The sequence below is a fragment of the Lagopus muta genome, chromosome 9 (genome assembly GCF_023343835.1).
Source record: "Lagopus muta isolate bLagMut1 chromosome 9, bLagMut1 primary, whole genome shotgun sequence".
Classification (NCBI taxonomy): domain Eukaryota; kingdom Metazoa; phylum Chordata; class Aves; order Galliformes; family Phasianidae; genus Lagopus; species Lagopus muta.
Window position 1 is genome coordinate 18037833 of NC_064441.1, and position 27036 is coordinate 18064868.

Sequence of the window (27036 nt, forward strand, 5' to 3'; positions counted from 1 at the left end):
CACTACCACCATTAATCCCTTGCATTTTCTGTTTTAAATCAGTCTGCTTAAATTAGAAGCTGCTAAAAACATTGATGGTTATCCTGCTACTGATGTAAGGAAGGAGTGTTTTTTGCTCCTTTAGTACCTTTTAAACAAGGGCTGATCCCTTCTATTGAAACTTGACAATACAAGCTGACATAGGTGCCTTGTTCAGATGAGTTCATACAAAAACATCTAAGCCCACATACTGAAGTTTGGCAGAATTTTAGGCTGAAAGGCAGGTAAAAAAGATGTCATGTGGTATTATTTCAGGTGACTTCAAATATAGAACTCCCAGTCCCCTCTTTAATGTACTGCAGTATCTGTGTGCTTTGTGGGCACTACACAATGATCCTATTTGAAGCAATAGCTATTTTTTGAACTCTGTTTATGCACTATCAGATGGAATTAATATGGAGAGGATGGGATTATTTTTTTCTAATATGAACGCTGCACTCTTAACAGTTCTGTTGAGAACTCTGATTTCTTTACTAGTATCTTAGTTCCTTATTATCTTCTATTATCTTATTAGTCTGATCTCCATACACGAGTCAGGTTTGTATCCCAGGGAGCATGTTTCCAAGATGTCATATCCCCTGACTTGTAACAAAATGAAGCAGTACAATATAGGATGCTTCTAAGTCAGATCTACAGTGGGCTTTGTCTCACAGCTCTGTCACCTCCACGTTAATAACACATTTTCTTTATACCTGCTGTGTTCCATCAATCTTTACCATCTTCCAAGTTAAGGCTGCAATGAGTTTTACTTCAATTCACCGCACTGCAACTATTAACTCCTGGCAATGAACGAGACTTCACATTAATTTTGTATGTGAAATAGGTACTTTGCAGTCCTATAGAGTTGACCTAAATATATAAAAGCTGTTCTGCATTCAGAAAGAAAGGACCTAGTAAGAAAAATATAGTGATTTCAGTTACAAAATAACTCACAGAATACTTGGAGAATAAATAAGCAATTCATAATGCTACCTTAAGATAATAAAATTAGTCCAGCTCAGACACGCTTGCAAACTGGGAGAAAGAAATGCAGTGAGCCTGGGAGGTGCTAAATATCCCCGTGGTGAAAACAAGCGATGGTTGATGGAGAAACAAAGCAGAATTTACATAGCAATGGCAGCGTCCCGGGTAGAACCATCGAGGCGCAGAAATACTGAACCCTCTGGACAGCGCGGCTGACTGCAACAAGCAACTTCACATTGTGTCTATTACACCAGGTTTGGGCCTAGCTAAGGACCTGTTAGATATTCACCTGAACACAAATTTCCAAGCATACCGAGCATATCCAAGATGAGCTGCATGAATGTGGCTCTACTCCAGCCCTCTAAGCCTTACCTGAGACAAGAAGAAATTGAATTGATGTTGCTTTGTTAGCCTTCCCCCTTTCTTTTTTTTTTTTTTTTTTTTTTAAAAAAAAAAAAAAACACATTTGGTGCACTGAGGCTAAATAATATGTCCTCACAACCAGTACTCCAAAATGCTTTGATCCTTTTCTTTGGAATATCAATAATGTGCAATTTTCTACCTTGAAATGGTCTATCCTGCTCCCAGAAAACATTTTACTCACATACAAATTCAGCAATAACTTCACAGTCAAAAGGATCTAAGCTGAGATATCTGTAAAGCGAACAGACTGGTTATCCTGAGAAGCAAGAGCCCACTAGGGACTAGCTGCTTCCTTTGGACAACAGTTGTATCTTCATAAGCATCTCCATTATAGATTCAGTGTTTCTCCCTAATTCTCCTATAGCAAATATGTGGAAAAATCCACTAGTAGATTTTTTTTTTATTTTTGGTGGGTTTTTTTTGGGGGGGGGAGGGGGGGGGTTTGCTTGTTGTTGTTTTTTTAGTTTTATAGCATAAATTGTGTCCAAATGCAATTGTTTCAACTACCAGCACTTAGCAGGTTGTACAGAACACTTTTTTTTTTTTTTTAACATGAAAAAAAATCTTTCAGAGTAGCTTTGCAAACACAAGGAATGTGTCCTGTAATGCCATGTTACCAGTTCCTTCATTCTACACCTCATTACACATACATACCCACACTTCACAGACCCACCCCTTGTGCTTCTAACAAGAAGGCAGCTGTAGGATGGTACGAGACGCTGCATTGTAATCCTTCTTGTACAGCTTTATTCTAGCTTCTTAAGGAAGCAAGGCCTACATTGCACTCCACTGCTATGTAGCCATTTCCGCACATGCCTCACATCATTCCTCCTCCTCTTCCCTAATCATGGACTTAAAGACACCAAATAATGGCAGGTGAATAAAGACTGTGCACTTCCTCCAAGCTAAAGAAAATGCTAGAACTTTTTTTCTGGCCCAGGAGAAAACAGCTGTAGGGCCAGCACATAAGAGAAAACTGCAGTATTATTACGTAGCTAAGCAGGCGGGATATGAGCAGGGCAAGGAGGAATGGTGGAACAAGGCAATAATCACAAGAAGCTGTTTCCTCTGCTCTGTTACTCTCTAAGAAAATGTGTAGCTTACTTCTTTTTTTTCCCCCAGAAGGATCTCTCTCATAAAGCTGGCAATAAAAATAGCCATAGAGTAGCATAAAGAACTCAAACTGGAGATTACTGTTTTATTAAGTGTCTTTGTATTGACTGTCTTCTTAGAGACAGCCCATGGTTTCACCTGCTTTATATATAACTGAAACAGTGTCTGGTACAAGATATATAGCAAAAAATGTGAAAGGAAAACACATACATGATAATATTTTCTCTGTATACCCACTGAATTCCCAACAATTTGTGGAGGATTTTTTCTTGATTCAAAACTGGTACCATTATGTCTAGCAATTGTGAGAAATATTCTCATCCTTAATACACGGAACTGTTTGTTTGGGTCTTATTTCATTGCTCCTCTTCTTCTGCAAGATCAGCCTTGGCTTATAGCCCATGTCTCTTTACTTGCACTTTAGTTTTTCTATTATTACAACTTCCTAAGAGAAACAAACATCAAGCTAATTTTGTCCTTTCCCCACTATTTTCTTGATTAATTCTTTCACATACTTTCCTTGCTATCTTTGATACCCCTGTGGCACTCTCATCTCTCAGCAGGACCTTGTTGAGGTTTTTCAAGGAAAAATATATGTGTATTGTTCATCCCCCACTACATACATGCTCTAACGGGGTATCTTTCCCCAGCACTTCTTACAGGGTTCCATCCTGTTCCAAACACCTCACCTCCCTAAAAATCACAAATTACACTCTAAAATCTTAAATTCTAAATTGTCTTCTACATTCTGAAGGGTTTTAAGCATTATTCCACAATCATTAGTATAACAAAAATAAAGCGAAAAGAAAGCCTGGAGTGGAAGCAAAAAGTCTAAACTCACCCATAACAGCTGACACTGTGCCCCTCTCCTCGCTTCAGGCATCTGTTATATGTATTTCCATTGAGCTCATCTTTTTCTAATTTCCAGTGTCTTTCTGTCTTTGCTCCCTTGCAGTAAAAGCAACAATAGTTGAAATAATCTCTTTGTCATCCTTTTGTTTGTTTATGTCCTTCAAACTGTAAACGCTGCAGGGCAATGCAATCCTTCCCACTGTGCTGTCCAATGAAGCACGCAGGGCTCCTAATCCCCAAGTGCACATTTGTATCAAGAGAAGCATTTTCTTTAACTGAATCTATATTTTGTGTTATTCCCCTCTTTTCTAGACCTAAATCGAGGTTGCAATTTTTAATTAACGATGGAACATTAACCTGGCAGCAACACTGGGAGAACCTTCCTCAATAACGGCACTTCCTGAAGTTCAGCACCGTGTTTCTGTCAGGTTCTAGAAGATGGCCGTCCTGGTGCTCGAAGGACCGCCTGCAGCCCGGGGCGCGCGGAGCGCAGCTGCTTCAGCGTGGTGCTGCGTGGAGCCGGGGCTGCCCGCAGTGATCCTTGAGGGTTGCCTCCACCTCGGGACGCTCTATGATTGCACGGCTGTACTGGGGCTTGCATGAGCTGTAGCACCAGGCAACAAAATACAAGCGGAAGAGAAACGTGTCCCGCTGCATTTCACACCCATAAGCGCACACCGAGCCCTTGCCCGCTCTGAGCAGCGCTGCCGTTACAGCAGCAGATCAGGTAAAGGGGGCAGAGCTCCGAGACTTTCCACCGCCACCATCGGATTGTGAGGTACAAAGACACACAGAACGGTGTTGCCGGCAACGCCGCGGGCCCCGTTTCCGTTCCCGCCAAGCGGGACACCCATTACAACCGTTACTGCCGCCGTGAGGTGGCAGCGCGCGCTCACGCGCCCGGTTACTACAACTCCCAGAACGCCCCGCGAGCCGTAGTTGAGACGGAACGGACTACAAGTCCCGGCATCCCACGGGGCTCCTGCTCTCGCGAAGTCCGGGAGCGCGATGTTCGGCTCTCGCGAGAACTACGCGTCCGGAAGCTCCACGTCGGAGGGTGGGGGCTGCCGGGCCTGGGACACCTCAGCCGCGGGGCTCCTACGGGGTGACGCCGCGCCATGGTGAGTGAGGGAGTGCGGGAGCGCGGGGCCGCGGAGAGATCAGCGGGCCGGGCCGTGCGGTGTTAGAGGGAGGCAGCAGCGGAGGTGACCTGGCAGGCAGCGTCCGAGTTGTTGTGGGGGAGCGTTCGTGGAGAGGTCCTGAGCTGCCGCCGGCCCTGTGACAGCGTAGCGCCGAGGGCCTGTGGGCACGGCGGCACCGGGCTGCGGGTGGCCGAGAGCGTTGTGGTGCTTGGCACTGTCTGAGAAAATCGCTTTACTGGTGATTGAAGTGGAAGGTTGGAACCTCCTTTGTGATGGAAACGCTTAAACTTTTACCTCCCCTCAGTTCTTGTGGCAGCGTGTTCTGCTCTAAGCTGTGTTTCTCTTCATGATTTTAACGCTATCTCTGTGTTGCACAAAACTTCTCTGAGGCAACAGCTGACTTCTCTACAAGTTTGGTCTTTCTCGAGTGAAAAAGAATGGAGATTCATTTGTAGTCACTTGCACTGGAAGGGAGGTCCCTTTGCTTTCCTTCAATAGGTCAGAGACACCGTGGAAGTGTTGTATGGAGCTGTGCAGAGCCTCTTTGTGCTGGAGATGCCATTTGCAGTATGGAAGTACTGCGAACTCACGAAGTAGATGGAGCAGACCTGCTCCCCAGATCTCTGCCCCCTAGAAAAAAGCAAAGGCAGATGGATGGAAAAGAGCAGTATTCTATTTGTGATAACCCTGTTTATTTAAGGGGCTAGTTTTGCCTTTTCTTCCTCCAGCACGTTTTTATGGCTGTTTAACTTGGCTGGAATAACACAGAGTTTCCATTTTTTTCACCTCTAGCCTCTCCGACTCGATATCAAGCGAAAGCTAACAGCCCGGTCTGACCGGGTGAAAAGTGTGGACCTGCACCCCACAGAGCCATGGATGCTGGCAAGTCTCTACAATGGCAGTGTCTGTGTTTGGAACCATGAAACACAGGTGATAACTTTGACTTTCCTTTACTATGATTTTTTCAAAACTGACCAGTATATCAATTCTAACTTTCAACACCAGATTTACAAGAAAAATCTGAAAATGCTGCTACTAGTTGATTGTGCTCTCCGTGACTTGTATACAAGAGTCACAGTAAAAATAGGCAAGTATTATCTTGAGCATAGCTCTAATGATGCTTCATTTCGTACACATCTAGTTTCAAGAATACAAAAATAATCTCCGTTGAACTTGCAATCTGTAATTACGAAGGTTGTAGGAAATGCTAGACCTCTGCTTCTCTGTCAATGGTGGCTGAAATTGGGCAGCAGATTTAGAATTGATTTGGAGGTGTGAGTGGTGTCTGAAGGCATTGAGTGGAAAACAAGAAGGTGAGCACACAGACAAATATCTTCTTGGATACAGATGCAGCTTTAACATGTACATGCTGTGTTGTGGTATCCCTTGGGGAGTTGTCAGTGACTGCGTACAGAGCACTGATTTCAAAGCTGTAATTTTCTCCAGTGCTATAAACGTATTACTTTTATTTTTAGACTTTGGTGAAGACTTTTGAAGTATGTGACCTGCCAGTGAGAGCTGCCAAATTTGTGGCAAGGAAGAACTGGGTTGTTACAGGAGCTGTAAGTTGTTGTCTTGTGATTTCTATGTGCAGTAATAGTTTCTCTTGATTTGTTTTCATGCCGTTCTTTTATACGTCACATAAAAATGATTCAATGTTAATGTGCAAGAGAGAAAGGAATGCTTCATTACTCTTCTCCAGTAATTTTTTTTCCTTTTAACTTGGAGACTTAAATTTTTCATTTCAGAGGAGAACAATCTAATTTGTGGCTAAATCTAATATCTAATGCAGTGTAGGTCTGTATTCAACTTCTGCTGTCAATTGAAGTGCATCTAGCATACAGTTTTGACTAAATAGTTGTAGTGCTGCTTTAACAAAGCTGAAACTATTAATTTTTCAAGGTAAGATGACTTAAAAGCTGCTTTCTACTTTTCTTCCTGATTATACTCAAACTTTTTAAGAATTTTGTTCCCCTCTAGAAAAATACTCTCATTTTATTCTTTGCAAAGCAAATTCGTTGAATAGTTTTATTCTAAACTTGACAGCACGTTTTTCTTGAGGAAATGAACATTGATCAGTTCTTAATCTGGTGTCCAAACCATATAATTGTTATGGCAAATTGAATTAGGAGATGTGTGTCAAGACATGAACAGTGTTTTGGGGTGGTGTGTCCTGAAGGGTTCAGCAGACTGTTCCTGCTTTGGCCTTTAGATTGGTCATTGAAAGTTGTACGTGAAAGGCATGGGTCATCTGTTGGAAAGTCAGAGAGTTCTCTGTGATAAAGTTTATCTAAGTTGAAGTGATGCCTAAAATATTGTCTACGTTTTTTCTTTCTAGTCTTCTGCACTATACACACAGTAAATACAATTTCTTGTCCTTCGGCTGCCTTATGCTGCCACGACACAGTTAGTTACAGCAACAGTAACTCAGTGCTATTTCCCTAGAGGTACAGCACTGCCTCTCCTCTGTCAGCACAAGAGTTCAAAAAGCTGCATGGGAAGCTGGATTAGGAGCTGGTGGAAGTTAATGTGTTCTTATCAATTTATTTCCACCTGGGTCAATTCCTCAGTCTGATTCATTGTGCAGCTGTATCTTAGCTTTCCCAGGGGAGGCTGCAAGCACTGGCGAAGAAATGGTGAGGAAAAGGCAAAGCTGCTTTTAGAAACAGGGCCAAGTCTTTTTCAAAGTAACTATGAAATTGTGATGTTATTTATTGCTTATTCTTCACGTTGGATGTTCATTGCACTGTTAGCCTGATTTCAAAGGGGTGCATGTTCTTCTCTGCCATACTGGCAATTGTTTTCTGTAGACGTTTTTTCTTAAACAGGTGTATATGAGAGGAAAAGGGTGCAAAAGAAAATAGATTGGATAGAACAAGTAATGTGCTAAATTCTACACCTAAGTAAAGATTTGGGAATACTTCTGAGGAGAATACTGTATCTGAAATAAAGACACCTTTTCTTTTGTTCACATCCTTCCTGAAAAGTAATCAAGTTGACATCAGTTTCCCATTTGTTTTAGTGCAAGAACCTTGCTTTTCATTTTCATATTAGGCGTTAATAACTTTCAAAGCACTTCATTTAAAATCAAAAGATCATTTAAAATGCATCTTTTTAAAATGAATTTTTAGCTGAAGTTTATTTTATGAATGCCTTGGTATAATGCTGGGTAATTTATAGACTTCTGAGCCAAGTAATAATTTATTTCATTTAAGTAGATGCAGAAAATAATTTTTCTAGAACATATCATTGTAAGAGATTCTTCAGTAGTGGAATGTTCTGACTACTACATGCTACATACTACATGCTACTCTCCAGCATGTTGTGGTGTATTATATGGAAAGTACTGTTACAGTTTTTTATTCTGATCTCTTTCACAGGATGACATGCAAATTAGAGTTTTTAATTACAACACCCTGGAAAGAGTGCACATGTTTGAAGCACACTCAGATTACATTCGTTGTATTGCTGTACATCCCACGCAGCCTTTCATACTGACCAGCAGTGGTAAGAGCTCATTGATATATTTTGATATGTTTTTCATCAACTACTTACAGGGTTCTGACTAGATAGCAATTGCATGTTTTTTCAGGTTTCTGCTAAACAGAAATCCTTGAGCAAGTAGCTAGCCTATCAATTGTTATTTCTCTGCCAGCTACGTTCATATTTTTAATGGAATATCAATTCTACTTAGAATTGAAAATATTATAGCTTATATTCTTGCCAGAGCAGATCTCAGAATCTTGTTGCTTAATAACTGCTCAATAAAAAGTTCACATAGATGATAATTAGTTACCCTTCTAGAGTTTGCTTCACTGAAGCTCCTTTGTTTTGTTTTGTTTTTTAAGTACTTCTGTATTTCAGCTAACAATCTGAGTTGAAGCAGAATGTAACTCTCACCTGTTCTTCCCAGCATATGACAGTATTCTGTTATTTGAGCTAGGAATGGAAAATTCACAGTATCCCAGCAAATCTTTCCCAAGAGTACATACATCATTTTCTCAGTCCTTTCCATTCCTGGAGATGGTGCTGATACAGCCTGAGCACTGCTAGAATATAGTGAACGGTTTGTGTTGGAAGCATCGTGGTTATTTCTGCTGAAGATAACACGCTTGAAATAAAGATATCAGGAAGCCAACCTGGTTGTTTCTGCTTTCTATTCCTTAATGATCGTTACAGTAGGTGCCAAAGAAGAGAGCACAGGTTTAATTCTTTAAAATCTACCCATTATTTTAAGATTAATAATTTAATACCTTAATATCTATTCCTAGTCTCTGCAAGACAGATTAATTTTCTGAACAGAAATTGTGTATTGATGTGATCTGGGCAGGCTCATTGCTTAGTTTTATAACCATTCTACTGGAGAATCTTTTAGAGAAACTTGTATTCCCTGTGGTCTTCCTGAAAGTAAGGAACAGCGATTTTAAACATTGAGAAAATATTTATCTTGAGAATTAGCATTGCCTCCTTTCAAGGAGGAGACACGAAGGAACCTTTAACTTGAAGTCATTACGATTACATTATTTCAGAAGATGTTGAATTAACTGAAGCTTGATTTTTACTGTTTTATTTTTCCTCAGATGACATGCTGATTAAACTCTGGGACTGGGATAAGAAATGGTCTTGTTCTCAAGTGTTTGAAGGACATACCCATTATGTCATGCAGATCGTCATAAACCCAAAAGATAATAATCAGTTTGCCAGTGCCTCTTTGGATAGGACAATCAAGGTAGAGGATTCTGTTGGTTTTTTGGGGGGCTTTTTTTTTTTTTTTTTAGTTAAAAAGTAATAATCAGAAGGAACATGCAAACCATTAATGAGGACAGTGGGTTAAAATTCTTAGAAGTAGGTCAGTAATAGAATTTTTATTGTATGAAGATGTGTATTTTGGTTGAGTTCCTGTATGCATACTAACTATGCACATAGTAGTAATTCAGTAAATGTACAAGATTACCTGACACCTTTAATCACTGAAATTAAACTTCAGTGATTGCTGCATTCCTCTTGGAACTCGAGAGACACAGGATGGGGTAGTGGTTGTACTGTTTAAGTGTAGTCAGGAGAATTGAACCTACAACATACAGTGTTACCCAGCCTTTAACTGGGTGCCTTTAAAAAATAAAAATAAAATTATTTTCTCCCATTATTTGTAGTCATTTGCTACAAGTCTTTTAAACTGAATCCAAAGGTGTCTTCAGTCTTCTGACAGCAGACTGAGCTTCATTTGCTGTGAAACTGAGTATCTGGGACTGTTGGTTTACAACCAGCGGGAGAGTGAGAGTTCCTCAAGTTCCCTATCAATTAGCAGTATACTGGCTGTAAAAAGACAGTTTTGATTTCATCTGTCTTCAGCTATTGAGATGAGATGTGTTTAAATATTGCTGTGATGCAATGATTGTGGGAAAATGTCAGTGTATCTACAGCCTGACTGCTGACTGCATTAGAATACAAACTCTGGCAAGGTTGGCCTAGATGAGAGAGGATCAAAACTTACATGGGGATTTTTGATGTCTTTTTTTTTTTCCCCCTGGAAAGGTGTGGCAGCTTGGCTCCTCTTCACCCAACTTTACTCTGGAAGGCCATGAGAAAGGGGTAAACTGCATTGACTACTACAGCGGAGGAGACAAGCCGTACCTCATTTCGGGGGCAGATGACCGGTTGGTTAAGATCTGGGACTACCAGGTGTGTGTCCAGCTTTCTGCAGGCTATTGCATAGACTTTGCCACAGCAAAATCATGAAATTGTAAAAAGGAAAAGGACTTGAAAACATCGACACCTTTTCCTTCCTTAGAAAGATGGAAGTGGGAACTGTTTCATGATACATCTTTCAGATTTCAGTTGTTAACTCTTTAGAGAGCATGCTGTGAATTCTACAAATGAACTTAGGGGTTACTTAAATTTGATGCTAAGGTGTTGTTAATAGTGTTAACTTTGATTTTTCCTTGTCTGTTTACTTTCTGGACTCATTACACAGGCACACGTTCATGCATGTATGCATGCTCACATGTACTTGACAGGTCATCAAATGAGTTGCATTATTGCCTCATTTGAATGCTGTACAGGAAAGAAAAAAATTGAGACAATTGCTGGAAATTCGAACTCATAAATTCTTCCTGTGTACAAATGCATTAATGGTCAGAAGGGTAAGATGAAGTTTGTTAGATAGAAGTTTCAGGTTGTTGAAGTGTAGTGTCCACAATTAAACCCAAGATCAGAAATCAAAGCTAGTAGTATTAATTAAAATATGCACTACAGCAATGACCGTTACATAACTGAGCTTAAAGCTTTACTAACACATAAAGCTGTATGTATTAATTAGATAGTCCATTCCTACTTGCTTCAAGCATAGTAGACTTCTCTTTAACAGCTGTAATAAACATCCTTGATGAAGATATTAGGTGTTTCTTCGCCTATAATTGAATTCAGATATGTTTTGCTCTGATATTTTTTTTAAGTAATCCCAGATGTCTGCTTGTCTTTGTTCTGTTGCGCTACCGAGCTCTGAGAAAGCCTATTCATTCATCAGGGAGAAGAAATCAAGTCAGTGCAATCATTGCTACGTAATACATGTTCAATGCTGCTGCTTCAGCGTCTTAGAAATAAATGTTACTGGAAGAAATCTAGAAAAAATACATGCTTTGAGATAGACTTCTGGATTTTATTTATTAAGAAACAAACATTAAAGTGTTGCAGCTTGTTTATTACCTGCACCTGTCCTTTCAACTCTTTGCAGAACAAAACATGTGTACAAACACTGGAAGGACATGCTCAGAACGTGTCTTGTGTCAGCTTCCATCCTGAACTGCCTATCATCATCACAGGCTCAGAAGATGGTAATTGCCTTTTTCTGCTACATAGGGGATAGGGGAGGGACTTACAGGGAATGTTTTGCTGTGGTGTGGGCACACATCAGGAGGTGTTCCGCTGAGGAAAGCAATAAGGCACGCATTCCTTTCTTCTAGGAACTGTGCGCATTTGGCATTCTAGCACCTACCGGCTGGAAAGTACGCTCAACTATGGGATGGAGAGAGTGTGGTGTGTGGCCAGTTTGAGGGGATCCAATAATGTGGCTTTGGGCTATGATGAAGGCAGCATCATTGTTAAGGTACGATTAGCTACTTGAAATGGGAGAGGGTGATTCATCGCTGTCCTGTGTAAAGAGCAACTAGCTTTGTAGTAATATACAAAATACTGATCAGTTAGCATTTTAATGGTCATTTTTAGACAAAGCCAGGATATTTCACTAGATGTGTTGAACTGAACACAAAATCCAAATAGTACTTTCTCCGTCTGCTAAGTTCTTATGCTATGTTTCCTAGCTTGGTCGTGAAGAACCAGCCATGTCCATGGATGCAAATGGAAAAATCATTTGGGCTAAACATTCAGAAGTCCAGCAGGCCAACTTGAAAGCTATGGGAGATGCTGAAATTAAAGATGGAGAAAGATTGCCACTGGCTGTGAAGGACATGGGGAGCTGTGAAATATATCCTCAAACAATTCAACACAACCCTAATGGACGGTAATTGATTTCAGAAAAAAAAAAAAATTTGTTTTGTTTTGTTGCTTTTTTTTATACTGGAAATCTTACTGCATGTGTCCTGATAATGACCAAGAGCCTGTGGCATAGAGGGGTTTCATCTGCATGATAGCTCACATTTTAAACAAACAAGTTGCACTTTGTAAATAGGGCAAACAAAATATATAATGTAGTAGTAGCAAGCCAAATTCTTCTATTACATCTCACATTTTTTAATTAGATAAGCTAATATGGAAGAAAAGGTAAAGGGATACACAGTAGAAATGCAGCAGAGTGGAGAGCAGAAACAAGAAGGGATAGTAAGTAGCTAGCAAAATAAAGCAGAAAAAATCCGTTATGTGATGGGCTTGGGAATACACAAAGTTGTCCTATTTGATTTTGTCTGCATTTGCATTAATTGTGATACAGGCTTTTAATATCTTCAGGTGATTTGTGTGTTTGATCTAGTGCACTGAATGTGCATGTCTGACAGGCTGCATCTTTGTCTTGCTGTAGGTTTGTTGTAGTGTGTGGTGATGGTGAATACATCATTTACACAGCTATGGCTTTGAGGAACAAGAGTTTTGGTTCTGCACAGGAGTTCGTATGGGCACATGATTCATCAGAGTAAGTGTTGCAGATTTATCCTTTGTATTAACTGAAATTTGCTGCTGTTACATTTCAGTCTGTACAAACACTAAGTTGGGCTGAAGACAAAAGAAAAAAAAGGTTTGAATGATGAACTTAGAAAACATTTAAATAGTACCTTTTTTATTTGTTGTGCTCTGCTTGTTTTTGAAGAGAAATGCAGGGGGTTTTCTTGTAGCAGTTTACTATTTTAGTAGTTTGCTACTTTAACAGGCAAGTAATATTTCTATAATGCAATCTCTAGATATGCAATCAGAGAGAGCAACAGTGTTGTAAAGATATTTAAAAACTTCAAGGAGAAGAAATCATTCAAACCTGATTTTGGAGCAGAAGGTGAGTATTTACTTCTGGAATACGCATACTGATGCGTGTGCACAGTCTGCACAGTCTGCGCAATGCAAAATTCTTCAACCTTTGTTTTCTTGCAGGCATCTATGGTGGCTTCCTGCTGGGAGTTAGATCTGTTAATGGTTTGGCATTCTATGATTGGGAGAACACAGAACTGATCCGCAGAATTGAAATTCAGCCCAAACATGTAAGTTTTGAAAGGAAGATATGAATCTACACGTACATGTCTGTGTTTACTCAGTTTTGACTAACTTGATTTTTGTTTTCTGTAATGAAGCCAAGCTGTCAACTGTAAAGTAACAACATCCTAGGTTTATCTCTGCCTTGTAATGAAAGGGAAGAAAATCTTATATGTGTGTTGGCTTCTTGGTTCCTAAGGCTGCTATGAGAGTTTGTACAAATTAAAGCTAAAATATACTTTCTCCCTTAACTTGGGCTCTCTAAACCAGTGCCATTATTGATTCTGATGACACAGATTTTCTGGTCTGACTCGGGTGAGCTTGTCTGCATTGCTACAGAAGAGTCATTCTTCATTCTGAAATATCTATCAGAAAAAGTTGCATCTGCCCAAGAAACACACGAAGGAGTCACTGAAGATGGAATTGAAGATGCATTTGAGGTATCTGTATTTAAAAATGGAATATGACCAGGATCAGAGATCACTGAAGCAAGTCTTGCCAGAGTATAGCAAAGTTAGTCTTTAACTAACACTACTAAATTTTCCAGACATCGTGCATTTGGGTAGCATGTTCACAGAACTTAAAAAAAAAAGAAGTTTTCTGTCCTTTTGGTATTTTGAAATTTGACAGAAGTTTGAGAACAAGTGAAAAACAGCAAAAATATAGTGAGGAAGCATATATTTTGATTATCTTGTTTAACACTTAATTTGGTATTTCCTTTCTGGATTTGTCATTTAGTTAATTATTGAGATAGAGATTTTTTTATTACAGTGTTTTTTTTGTGAAACTGAAGGCATAGATTACAGAACTTCACATTTATACCTGAAGCTTCTTTTGCAACTTACCCTTGTGTCTGTTGAAGTACAGAATGTTACATTTAATTGGAAAACACTGTAGTCTTACTGCTGTCTCGGAGTAGCTTTTTGATTAACTTTAATTTGCAGGTTCTTGGTGAGATTCAGGAGATTGTGAAAACAGGTTTGTGGGTTGGCGACTGCTTTATTTACACCAGCTCTGTGAACAGACTCAACTACTATGTTGGAGGAGAAATTGTCACAATTGCCCATTTAGACAGGTAAGTTGCTGCATTAGATTGTAAGAAAGCCCTACATTTTTCAGTACAAGTTATGGCAAGGTAAATCCTCCACTTGCCCTGCTGTATTACTTTAGGTTACTTTATAATGCTAATGTTCTGAGGCAATTAATGTAATCTTGCATAGGATAACCACGCTTTCATGTAATGCTATTTATAGAGTAAAAGTTGATGCAAATATTCTTGCTACCATTGGATTTTTTTATGTAGTACCTCATAGTAAACTTATCCAGGGTGAAAAATCTTTGTTTTGTTTCAGGACGATGTATCTCTTGGGGTATATTCCTAAGGACAACCGACTGTATTTGGGTGATAAAGAGCTAAACATTGTTAGCTACTCTTTGCTGGTCTCAGTGCTTGAATATCAAACTGCTGTGATGAGAAGAGACTTCGGAATGGCTGACAAAGTTCTTCCCACAATTCCAAAAGAGCAGAGAACCAGAGTTGCGCATTTTCTTGAAAAACAGGCAAGAGAACTATTTCTTAGACATCAAAAAAGTAATCAGCTGATTATTTGTAATTGAATTTGCTACGTAAGAACTAAAAAAGCCACTAACTTCCTGTAAGTGAATCTTCTTAATCATCTGTATTTATTTGGAACACTGTAATCTCTTCTTTAGATGGCTTTTGTTAAGACTTCTAGGATGCTGTTTGACCTGATGGATTATTTTGATTATCTGTTTACTTCAGGGCTTCAAACAACAAGCTCTTGCAGTATCTACAGATCCAGAGCATCGTTTTGAACTTGCTCTTCAGCTGGGAGAATTAAAAATTGCTTATCAGCTTGCAGTAGAAGCAGAGGTAAACATACAATTTCTGGTGATTCGTAATAATTCTGATTATAAATCCTAGAGGCCCCGTAAGAAAAGGCAGTGTGAAGGTGCAGCACAGCTCTGTGAACACTGTAAATACGCCTCCAACTTCCTTACTGAAGTTTCTCTGCCTGAGCTGTGGGATGGGAACAAGCATGTTGTCTGCTTACCCCTGGGGAGTAAAACATTCCAACCAAGAACAAAGCCTTAATCTTCAGTGAGAAGTCCACAGAGAGAAGTGGCAGAACTGAAGCCTCTGGGCCTTTGTTCCAGCCTTGAAAAACTTGCATCATTTCTGATGTTCTAGGAAGACTGACAGGCAGTGATTTGTCCTACAGCTTTTTTTTATTATTATTTTATTATTAAGATAATTGGTCTCACTGTTCCTTTTGTAAAATAAGGAAGTGGTAGGACTAAGTTAATGTTCCTCATTCAACAGGGAGAGCATAAAGCAATGTCCATGCTGTGTAGTGACAGCATGGCAGTGGTACGTGCAGAACAAACTGCAGTAGTCATTGTATCTTAACGGTAAGACAAGTGCACTGATGGGATACAGTACCTTAATAGGTGAACTTAGAGCTTATGTTGAATGCTTTAAAAATCTTTAATGGTATTCAAAAATATGAGCTTTGGTTTTTTCTTTCTCCTCCCTCCTGTTGTGCTTTTTAGTCAGAACAGAAGTGGAAGCAACTTGCTGAACTTGCCATTAGTAAATGCCAGTTTGGCCTGGCCCAGGAGTGTCTCCACCATGCACAAGACTATGGAGGACTACTTCTACTGGCTACAGCCTCAGGAAACGCAAACATGGTGAATAAATTAGCTGAAGGAGCAGAAAAAGATGGCAAGAACAACGTCGCATTTATGAGCTACTTCCTGCAGGGAAAGTAAGTAGTGAGGAATTCAGATGGTCCTCGTTGGGCTTTCTGAAACACAGTGAACATCTGATCTCCAAATGGTAAACTACAGCTAACTTAATTTCAAGAGGAAAGACAGTAGCACGTACCCTTCAGAAAAACTGTTTGATGCCTACTTTTTAAAATCGGGCACTTCTAATTTACTGACATCACAGACTGAACAGCTATAATGCAAAAGTCTAACTTGAAAACTTATTGATAAAAATTCTATTTTAAAATCTGTTAGGCTTGACTCGTGTTTGGAACTCCTGATCAAAACCGGACGTCTCCCAGAAGCTGCTTTTCTTGCACGGACCTATTTGCCAAGCCAAGTTTCAAGGTAACATTAAAGTATATGCAAGTCCTAGTAGTAGAGTCAAAACTGCCTTTATACAATGAATCTGATCTCTGTCTCCAGGGTTGTTAAACTGTGGCGGGAGAGTCTCTCTAAAGTTAACCAGAAAGCTGCTGAATCTCTTGCTGACCCTACAGAATATGAAAATCTTTTCCCTGGATTAAAGGAAGCTTTTGTTGCTGAAGAATATGTTAAACAAAGTCTTGCTGACCTGCGGCCCGCCAAGGAATACCCCCTTGTCACTGTAAGTAAGAAGTGAGAGTTCCTATTTTCTCTGAAAGAGAAAAATTCGAAGTTGTGCAAATTCTGCTGTAAGCAAGTCGATGAAATTACTTACTTAAACATTCCATTAACATGTCTGCACTTCCTATATTTTAGCCAAATGAAGAAAGAAACTTACTTGAAGAAGCAAAAGGCTTTGAACCATCGGGAGTAATGGCATCTCAGGTCAGTGTTACCACCAAATGACGAAGCCTAAGAAGTGCTTGTGTTGGAAGTTCTCCAGGGTGGATGTTACTGTACAGCTGTGATGATTGAGCTGTTGCTCTTACTGGCTTGACTACTGCAGTTGAGTTCCACATTCTTCTGCCTCAGACTTCTAGACTAAAAAAGTAGACTAAAGAAGTCATTAGTAGTTACAGAATTATTTACTCCGTGTGGCTGCTTATGTTTTTGTTCTGCCACCATTTCGCTCAAGTACGTGTGTGTAATCACAGTGCTGCCACTGAATTCATCCTGAAAAAAATTGCATATCAAAACCCTTACTGCCTCAACTGCTTCCAGCACACTCTGAAAGCTCAGTAGTCGGACCTTGGAATCTCTTACATACCTCAGCAATTACAAATGCTTTATATTTGTTGCTATTGTGCATGGCTGAAGTAAGACTGCTTCAAAAGTTAGAGAGTAGGAGTTCTGATTGATTATTTGGAAATAGAATATTCTAAGTAGTGAAGTAGCTCAGACTGATGGTTTTATCACTCAAGTGAAAGTTTTCACCTTGTGAAAGTTATCTACGTGTTAATTTACAATTATCTTGCATAGAAGCTATAAACAAGGCCTGCCATGTTCTTCAGTTGCACTTCAGTTTTAAGTTCTTTAAATTAATTGACACAGACTGAAGGCTGTTTTTTTTTTTTTTCTAACAACTGCTTTGAATTAAATGGGGGCAACGGGGGGAAACAGACATGGTAGGCTCCTCTGGAGACCAGAAAACTTAATGGCTGTGAAGATGTGATTCTGGAATTACTGAGGGAAATTTTAGAAGACAGCCATCAAGGCTTGGGGGATGTGCAGAGGGGCTGTTGTTTGCTTAATTGTAACAAAAGTTATCTTTTTCATTAGAAAAAGACAGAAGAAGCAGTTCCATCTCCTAAACCAGAAGTGATGAATACAGTACTGCAGAATTCTGATCTGCTTCCACCACGAGATCAAAAGGTACTGGAATGTATCTTAGGAATGGAAGGAGTGTCATGGCTGAATGAAGAACTTAAGTATACCACATAATGTCACTTTTATCTTTACATGAACCACACTCCTGAGACTTATTACTCTGTGTGGATCTCTTCCTGTAGAGTGCAGAAACTGTACACAGTAATGTAGAACAATTCCTACTGCCTTGTGGGCTTAAAAGGAAACAAGTGGAGTCACAACCCAGAACAAAATAAGAAGTTCCAGTACTGCAAACTGCTCTCTTATTCAAGAAGGCATTTCTTTCTGGAGGTTATTGTAGGTCTTAAGCACTACTTGACTGCCTTAATGTTGCTGAATGTTTCAGTACCTCGTATAGCATTATACAAACTACATCTGCTGTCACAACAGCTGTCTAACGTGTCTCTCTGGACTTAATTCCCAGACACTTCTGGATTTGGAAGACGACCTCGATAACTTAGACCTGGAGGATATTGATACCACAGATATCAATCTGGATGAAGAGATCTTAGATGACTGAACAGAGTTCTGGATGACCGACTCAACTACTGCTTACTCCAAACAAAGGAATGAAGTTCTGTGGACTACATGCTCCACATTAACTCGATTTTTATACAGAAGATGGACCACGTAGATGCAGGGAGAGGGGCAAACCCTGCAACTGTAAAAGATTTGAGTATGTTGAAATTTGAGACATAGACCTGCTCTAAAGCATCGTGGCAGCGTTTTCATTTAACGTGCAGTTCAATAAATCCTTTTAAACATTCCATTCCTGTTCTCTCCTCTATTTCAAGAAATAAATTGAATTACAGGCAAGTGTTTATTCAGCATCCATCACCTTGAAGTAGAAGAGAATGTGACAAGAGGGAGTTCACGTATAGTTCTTCTGCAACTAAGCTGTTTCTCTAGTGAGTCCTATTATGTACCAAAACATGTTTTTAGCATGCGCAGTTATCCAAGGTATTTATTGTGGAATCCTCTACAAAGAAAGTTCACAAACAGCTCAAAATAATGGTAAACAATTGTTTATTTCATGAAGCTGTAGACGTAGCCATTGCTTCTTGGTATGCCTGGAGGGCCAATTGTATATAGCCTTCTTTCTGTGATTCAGTTTTCACAAAGACCTAGAAGCAAGGGGGGATGAAGATTAATGTACACTTAGGAGTACACAGTGAGATTTCATCGCTCCAATGGTTTGTCAGCCATTTCTTCTCCATCATTATGCTGTTTTATATATTAAAAAAAAATATGCAGCAGTTCTAGTTAATTACAGGAAGCTATTGACTAGGCTTCTGGTGTTCAAATGCGTTATCTTCTGTAGGTAACTGCGCTTAGAACAGAAGAGTGTACCTTGATCAGATCAATTCCATGAAGTTTCCCTTCTTTGGCTTCTTTTGCTGACTGACATTCGGGATGAAGCATGTGATACAGTGTGATTAAACTTGTGGCATCATCCAGCCTAAACAAATAAAAGTTCAGTTGTAGCTATGACCGTTTCTAAATAATTTGAGTGTGCTTGCACACCACGGGCCTTCATACACTTTCACCTCATATACACAATCATTAGAAGAGAGAGCTAATGAGGCAGCCCATAATTTACTGTAATAGCACCTTGTTCCTGAGAAGGAAGACCAGAAGCACGTGCAGCAATTAACAGACAGAAACTGACTCATACTGCAGTTTAAGCCTGATCTACTACTGTTCAGGAGCCATAAAGCTAAAAGCCATAAAATACAAGGAACTGTACATAAAACATAAAATTAAGCAACTATAAGAGGTTAATTTCTGCAGACACCTACTTTGGTACCTTAACACTTTGACTGCAATATAGCTGGTACTTCCATTCAGAATCTAGGTAGCTAGAAATTACAGCTAGTCTAAAAAAAAGCTTTCAGACATCTTACGGAAATGCCATTTTTCAAACAACAGGCCTTTACATTTTCTATTTGCCTATAAACAGAATAAATGACAAACACCACTTACAAGTCTCTGTTGATCATATCTATCAGCAAGCCATCCGTTTTCTTTCTGTTTACCAGGTACCACACCATGCCTCCAAAGTGCCTTGTTGAGCGGAGCAGATCGTATTTTGCATGTTTCTCAATGTCATCATATGTTCGATGATGAACCTGGACACAGAAAAGAATTCAGTTTCAATAGTATAAGCAGAGCTTCATGACAGTTCCTCCTCTTTACCTTTCACGTAGATTTTTTGGATCCATTTTTAGGCCTCTCTAAACTGTGGCAGTAAGCCACAAGTTCAGCTGTGCTACTTTAAAGCTTTACACTTGTTTTAATTTGGGGTAATACTGGGACAATCCAGTTCTTAGAACTCATACATAGATGTGTGTTAAGAAAAAACTAAATGCAACCTACACACTGGCAATTTTGGGAGGGAGGGACATGAACTCTGAACCTTCATTGCACTGCCCTCAAGTTACAATCTATTTTTCAATGAAGTCAAAGCAAAGAGTTGGTAATGGATAAAGTTGAAGAAGTTACTTGAAACACTGATTAATGGAAGTTCTGCTCACAGCGATTCAGGAAATTAGTTAACATTAAATAGGTACAATAGAAAAACTTTCTAACAACATAACAATTGATATCTTCATTAGTACTTACAGTTACTAAATTGACACCCTTCAGCTGGAAGTGTATTTTTGTACCCAGTTTTTCTCACAAGCATTAGTTTATTTTGTGCACGGTGCTCTCAGATGCATCAGTTATCTACCTGATTTTTTCAAATCCTAGCATAGTAGTCAAGACAACTCAAGCAGCACAATTGGGGCCAGTTACAGTTACTATCAGTTCTGGTTGGATACCAGAAGACTATTTTCTGCATCTGTACTTCTTTCTATATGTTTGGAAAATATTTAAATGGGTCACTTTTCTGAAAAAAATAAAATAAAAAATAGAAAGCTCATGGCAAAGATAGCAAGTAATCCATGGGAACAGGGGGGAAGAACACACCTGAACAACTCTGATCCCCAGACAATATTTATGCTTACAAAATAAACCTTGAAACTTCTTCCCTAATGCTTTTCTACTTTAATAAAAGTGAACTTACTCTGATATAGTCAGCTGAATCTGGCTCAAACTGAGCAATGCACATGTTAAGGATATCTTCATGACGGTCTTGCTGAAACACAGTCTGAAACAGTTTAAATTCAGGCATAGGTCACATATCACACAATTGCAACTATCCAAAATTTAAATGGCAGTGAAAACATTCCTCTTCTGGGCAACACAGCACAGGTAACCATTACACATGTACTAACAGTACGACAGAATATTTACATTACCCAGTATTTATCTGGTTGCAACTCGGAATTTTATTTTAAGCAATTTAAGCAAGTTACACTGGTAAGCAATTGTTCAAGAAGATTAAAACCTACCAACCAACTGGCTTATTCAGAGCCACTACTCTGTCCAAACAGCACAGCTTCACTGTCACAGCACGGTCGAGAAAATAAAAACCATCTGTTTTCAATCCCAGTTCTTACCCCGAGGTGTTCGTCCTTAAATAACACTGGGGGAGTAACTCTGCGCCCTTCTTTGGGGAAGAAGATCTGTATCATGCGGTCTCGCTCTTCCCAGGTTGCCTTACGTAATACACCGTTTGGTTCTCTAACGACAATGAAACGTTCCTGAAAAGAAGATCAGAAAGAGCATTATCTCCCACAGCATTCTCTACCTAAGCAGGATCACTGTAAACAAGATTCCTGTTTGACTAAGTGCTCCAATGCCAAAACCATGCTAGTATTACAGTGTCTTTTTGACTGCTAGTATGCATAGAATTATTTATCCCTTTATAAATTATACATTTACACCTTAATCTGACAGTAGAACGCAACACTATATGCACTTATACTGCAAAATGTAATGAACAACATAACTAAGCCCAGAGAAAGGAATTAGCACTGCTGCTGGCCCGACTTGACACATTCAACACACGCTAAATTAACAGTGCATGTATTTTCCATTATAAAGCTCTGGGATATAATTTATCATCAACAGACAGAAGTCAACAACTGAAACGCCTCTGTATTTCTGCACTAAAGCCCAAATTCACAGCTGCTCGGCTCTTAAATTAATGGATTGTCACTTACACGATGCGGAGTGGCATAAGTTAAATCTGTAAACACGTATTTCGCAGTTTCAGTTCCCTCGAGGACTTTGTCGTCTGCTAACACATCATCAATGGGCTCTCGTTCGTCCAGCACTGGCGGCATTCTCAGCTTTTCTTTGGCCTCCTCAATGGCTTTTCTCGTGGCCTTCGGGTAAGAGTTTAATTGATTTCGCAATTAGAAGTTAGAAAGGAGGGAGCGGCGGCACCGGCAGCGTACAGCGGGCGGCTCCGCACCGTACCGCAGCGCAACGCAACGCACCTCCTGCAGCTGAGCCTCCGTCAGCAGCCGGTACTTGGGCGGCTTCAGCTCCTGCCGAACCGGACGGAAAACCTTCTGCAGGTTCAGCCCCGTCATCCTGTACAGCAAATCCTGAACCGCTTCATCCGTAAAAGCAGGCTTCGCCTCCCTTTTTTCTGCGGGAGGATTTTACACGCAATGAAAGGGCCGCGCGGGGACGGCCGCACACCCGCCCTCTGTGACCGCCCTCGGCCCGCTTCCCTCTTCCTCAGCCACCCGGGCAGCGCCGCACACGCGCTCCGCGAAGGGCAGGAAAGGCGGAGAAGGCGCTCCCGCCACCTCCCGCTCGCGCACCGCCCGCTCACGCACCGCCCGCGGACCCCGCGTCCTGCACGAGCCCCCGCTGCACGCGCCATCCCCACAGCGCCCGCGCCACGCGCGAGAGCCGCACGGGCGGCACAGCAGCACCCTTCGCTGCGAGCGCCGCCATCTTGCTCGCGCCCCGCCCCGCCCCGCCGCCGACGCGAGCGCCGCATCGCTCCTGAGGCACGTCGGGAAATGGAGTGCGCGGTGTTTCCGACCGCTGCTCCTCGTGCCGAGAATCTCCCTCGGTCAGAAAGCCGCTCTCAGTGCGTTCGTGTGAACGCTGCGGAGGCGGGAATCCGAACTGAGGTGGAAGTGCGAGTCGGCAATCCTGTCAGAGCGGGGGCGTTGGGCGGGAATGGCGCGAAGCAGGGCTACGGGCCGACAGGTGTCCGCTCGGCTGCGACACGGAGCAGCAGGACGCGGAGCTGAGCGCGCGTTGTCTGTTCCCGCCGCCAAACTGCGGCGTTCCCCCAGTCAGCCAGAAGGCGGCGGGCGGCACCTGGCAGAAGGAGTAATGCTGGGGTGATTGACCCGAAAAGAAGAACGTCCTGTGGCTCTCTGATAATCCGGCGCTTACGGGATGACAGATTTTCCGTGCGATCCGTAAATTGGAATAAGTCCAAAGGACACCACAGTGCTCTTGCCTGAGGAGCGGCACTGCGCCGTGCATCCTTCTCAGGTCGGTGAGAGGTCACTGCCAGCTGTAGCTGCCCTTGTGGGGAACTTCGGTGTCTTGGTGCGGGGGGAAATAAATAGCTCACTGCAAGACAGACACTGAGTGCTGCTGTGTGCCCAGAGGGCAGCGGAGCCGTGAGGGGTCTGGGGCACAAAGTGTGATGGGGCACAAAGCAGCTGAGGGAACTGGGGTGGGTCGGTCTGGAGAAGAAGAGGCTCAGGGGAAACCTCCCTGCTCTGCAACTCACTGAGAGGAGGTGGTGGTGAAGTGGGGGTTGGCTTCTGCTCCCAGGTTAACAGCAATGAGATGAGAGTTGATGGCCTTGAGTTGCACCATGGGAGGGTCAGGTTGGAATTTAAGAAGAATTTCTTCTCAGAAAGAGCAGGGAGGCACTGCACAGCTGCACAGGGCAGTGGGGCAGTCATCATGCCTGGAGGTGTGCAGAGCTGTGGAGATGTGGCACTGAGGGACATGGGCATGGTGGGCTGGGGTTGGACTTGGAGATTTCGGGTCTTTTCCAACCTTAATGATTCTGTGACTTTGTTAATATAGTAGCTCAGTTGTAGCTGAGTATATTTCAGTAGGCATTACTTAGTTAACTTGCTAGTTAGTCTGTACCTTCTGCTGAGCGTCAGCCTCACGTGCTGTGGTCAGGGGTGTGTGAATCAAAGAAAATGTATTTTTTTACTTACTTTACTTACTTGAGAAGGGCCCTGAATGATGTGGATTGTAAAATGCTCAAAGCCACAAGGTGATGCAATCTGCTTGACAACTGTCAAGCTGGGAAATATTTCATCTCCTGGAGGCAAGATCTCAAAACAAAAGCAGTGTGCTGTGCCAAATCAGTCTAAATTGTGTTACACTTGAAAATGGAGATTAAAGTCTTAGGGAAAACAAAGACTGTATAGCATGTATTGGTTTTAGTCAGGCTAAGCATCTGTTTAAGTACGTATTTGTTTGTAATAATAGATCTTCGTTGTACTGGGCAGCATTCTTATTTTACCTAGCTTTATTCAATACTGAAACACAGGTATTGAGTTGAATTTTGTGTTCAAGCTTTGTCCTTCAATATCGTGACCTTTGCATTATCAGAAAGGTCATAGGAAGGCATATTCTTCTCATATTTATATTGGTACAATCAAGTTGAAATCGCTGAGAATTAGAGCACAAATTAATGCATAATATTATTTTAATGTGATTTTGTGCTTAATTTATTTAAATAATGCCAAGAAAATTAAAAACAATGTTGAGGAAATTGAGAAGATGTTGTTTTTCAGCTCTTGCTTGGAAGACCTCTGGAGTGAGAGCTATACCCTATAAGGGAATTGGGAAGTTATTTGGCGACTTGCCTAAAAGCCACTTCAGACCTGTTCATGAATTTGGATGGCAAGCCAACGTCCATTTTAATTCACAGAAGTGCTTAGAAAAACAACAGAATTTATTAGACTATATCCAGCAGAGGTTAAATTCACATTCGTTCTGTACTGGAGTAGTAACAGCTGCTGTGAGGATTAGCCTTTTGGCTGGCAGGATGAAAGGAAATATTAACTAACAGTGCTGGAGATAGAAGTAGAGCAGGTTAACGTGTTTTATAAAAGAATATGAATTTATGTTGGGTAGGTTGGTTATATTTTATGTATGGTTTATTGCCATACAGAAGTAACAACTTTAAGTGGGATGTTTTTTATTGGTATACTTACAAATACAAAACCAGCTTGAAAAATTGGTGGTGTAATTATTGATAATGAAATAAAGAATCTCTTAGCTTCAGTTACTATTTTGAATGCATCCCAGGACAATTGATGTTGGAAAATTACAACCATCTGATGAGGGGTGGATGTCCCCTGTGAAACACATTGGTGGTCTGTCTGGATTCTATTGGAAAAGTTTCAATACAAAATCACCTCCACAGTTGGCATTAATTTCCTTTTTGTTGGTAGTTTCAAGGGAGCAAAAGGATCAGATGGCCTCCGACGCTGAACCACTTCGGTTAAGATCTCAGGGAGAAGGAAAGCAAATGGGGAGCCTAGGAGCTCGCATTGTTGCTTTTCCATTTAATAAATAAAATAAGGGACTGTGGCTGCCAGCTTTTCTGAATAGTAATTATGTTAAAATTGTGGTAGCAAGTTGTTAGGAAGGAAGAATTCTCTGTTGGAAAAACACAAAAAGACAAAATGTGAGGTTTGGGAACTGAGCATCCCATTGCTGTAAGAAGAAACAGACTGAGCCCAGTCAGAGTGTCTGCATGTCCACAGCTGATGACATGACCTTTTTAAAATTAATGGTTGGTTCTCTTGTTCCTGATAAGAAAGAATCTGGCAATCCTGTGAAACATTTTTCTGAGGGACACAATGGACCAGGTTGGAATCTGTATTCACTAAATCTGCATGGATTAAACTGAAGAGAAGTTATTTTTTCACAGAGAAGGCAGAGATTGTGAAAGTAACAGAAATGACACAAACCTTATTCTATTGTCAGACAAGTAACTAAATGAGTAACATGTTATGTGTGGTTTGTTTTGGTTCCCTAACCCTAGATGGAGTGATTTATTTCCTTGCTGTAATCATTGGGTGGCAGTAATACTATTGTCTGTTTTCAGGCATATTATCTGCAAGTTTCTTTTCTTCAGGAGATAAAGTAGTATTTTCTCTGGAATTGTCCTTTAAGCTCTGTAGCCATGAGCTTGTCTTGCCATCCAAAGCCATTGGTAGCTGTCCCCCCCCAACTTCCACCAGAATCCCTTTATTTTGATGGCGATGATGACAATAGTGATGATGCATGAGCCTTTGCTAATACATCAAAGGGGCCAGTTTCCATCCTACAGACCATACAGGTATTTGAAGCTGTTTTATTTTGAGATTTCATTTTGATCCGTGGCAGCAGGGACAGAAGATGGCATACTGAGCCACCGGGCCAAAGTGAGCTGTGAGTGCAGAGCTGTGGGCAGTTGTGCTGGACAAAGCCATCTAGCAAAGCACAGCTGAGGTCCGCCCAGAAAATGGCGTAACTGAGGTCAGCCATAGCCATTATCATCCTGCATCAACAGCTGGCTTCTGTCACGTATGCAAAAACCCATGGTGAGAGGGAATGGGGGAAACTTTATGAATGCAGAAGTCTGACAAATGCTTTTTGTCACCATTGTCAGTTTAACAAGTGCTAACAATATATATAGCTTGAAGAGCAAATATCCTAGATGTTGGGTTTTTTTTATTTTGTACCTTGACTATTTGTCATTTTAATTTCAAATTTGAAGGGAAAATTACAAAACCAAGGAGTACTTTTGATTGCATGTAGTCTTTACAGGTTAGTTACAGATGAATTTACAGAGCCTGCTTGCTATATTTTCCTGGGCCACGTGGGGGCAAGATTGAGATTTTAAACATTACAAATGAAAGTCCCAGGGTAATTACAGAGGATAATGTAAATGACCTAGATTTGCCTCTGTCTCACATAAAGCTGCTATAATCTCTCTTTAATAATGATAAATTGGATATATACAAATACTGCCTCCAGTAATTGAGATTACATACATTATTTATGGTAGGGATATAAATCCCACTTTGGTTTATATAGTTTTCTTTGCTACACTATAATGGCTTGAGCCAAAGCCTATTAAAGCCATTGGAAGTCCTTCTCTGACTTCAGTGAGCTCAGAACTAAGCCCATATTTTTCAATAAATTCCATTCTTCTGTTCTGCTTCTGTACTGCTTATCTTTGAAATACAAATTGTTAGAGGGGAGCAATAGTAAATATTTGGTATTATTCAGAGTCTGGTAGTTGTTGTTTTCCCCCTTCTTAATCAATATTTAACCTCTTTCTCAT

At 40.7% G+C, this 27036-nt stretch overlaps 2 protein-coding genes and 1 long non-coding RNA gene across 3 annotated transcripts in view; 2 read left to right on the forward strand and 1 right to left on the reverse strand.

Moving 5' to 3' along the window:
- Positions 1-4377: 4377 nt before the first annotated feature.
- COPB2 (COPI coat complex subunit beta 2) lies at positions 4378-18571 on the forward strand. The gene is made up of 22 exons (XM_048955584.1): positions 4378-4511; positions 5325-5462; positions 6008-6094; positions 7913-8039; positions 9113-9261; positions 10068-10214; positions 11266-11365; positions 11495-11637; positions 11852-12051; positions 12565-12675; positions 12941-13029; positions 13125-13231; positions 13520-13663; positions 14168-14298; positions 14576-14783; positions 15007-15117; positions 15798-16012; positions 16269-16361; positions 16440-16620; positions 16755-16823; positions 17718-17810; positions 18229-18571. Exons 1-22 carry the CDS (start codon positions 4509-4511, stop codon positions 18322-18324), a joined length of 2742 nt encoding a protein of 913 aa, XP_048811541.1. The 5' UTR covers positions 4378-4508; the 3' UTR covers positions 18325-18571.
- A 242-nt stretch (positions 18572-18813) lies between these two features.
- MRPS22 (mitochondrial ribosomal protein S22) lies at positions 18814-22824 on the reverse strand. The gene is made up of 8 exons (XM_048955586.1): positions 22541-22824; positions 22193-22347; positions 21914-22078; positions 21308-21451; positions 20872-20955; positions 19788-19933; positions 19155-19263; positions 18814-18928 (listed from the first exon to the last, which is right to left on the reverse strand). The coding sequence occupies exons 1-8, from the start codon at positions 22659-22661 to the stop codon at positions 18836-18838; spliced, it is 1017 nt and encodes a 338-aa protein (XP_048811543.1). The 5' UTR covers positions 22662-22824; the 3' UTR covers positions 18814-18835.
- The window catches only part of LOC125697868 (uncharacterized), a 139505-nt gene continuing 135292 nt past the window's right edge, over positions 22824-27036 (forward strand). Inside the window, exon 1 of the long non-coding RNA XR_007378959.1 lies at positions 22824-23216. This is a non-coding gene — a long non-coding RNA (uncharacterized LOC125697868). The remainder of the gene's footprint in view (positions 23217-27036) is intronic.

Coding starts and splice junctions, on each gene's coding strand:
- COPB2 (XM_048955584.1), top strand. Junction 11,366..11,494: donor CATCACAGGCTCAGAAGATG/GTAATTGCCTTT, acceptor CCTTTCTTCTAG/GAACTGTGCGCATTTGGCAT. Junction 14,784..15,006: donor CGCATTTTCTTGAAAAACAG/GCAAGAGAACTA, acceptor TGTTTACTTCAG/GGCTTCAAACAACAAGCTCT.
- MRPS22 (XM_048955586.1), bottom strand. CDS start 22,661: ATGGCGGCGCTCGCAGCGAAGGGTGCTGCTGTGCCGCCCGTGCGGCTC. Junction 21,452..21,913: donor CTTATGCCACTCCGCATCGT/GTAAGTGACAAT, acceptor TCTTCTTTTCAG/GAACGTTTCATTGTCGTTAG. Junction 19,934..20,871: donor ATTCAGCTGACTATATCAGA/GTAAGTTCACTT, acceptor TTCTGTGTCCAG/GTTCATCATCGAACATATGA.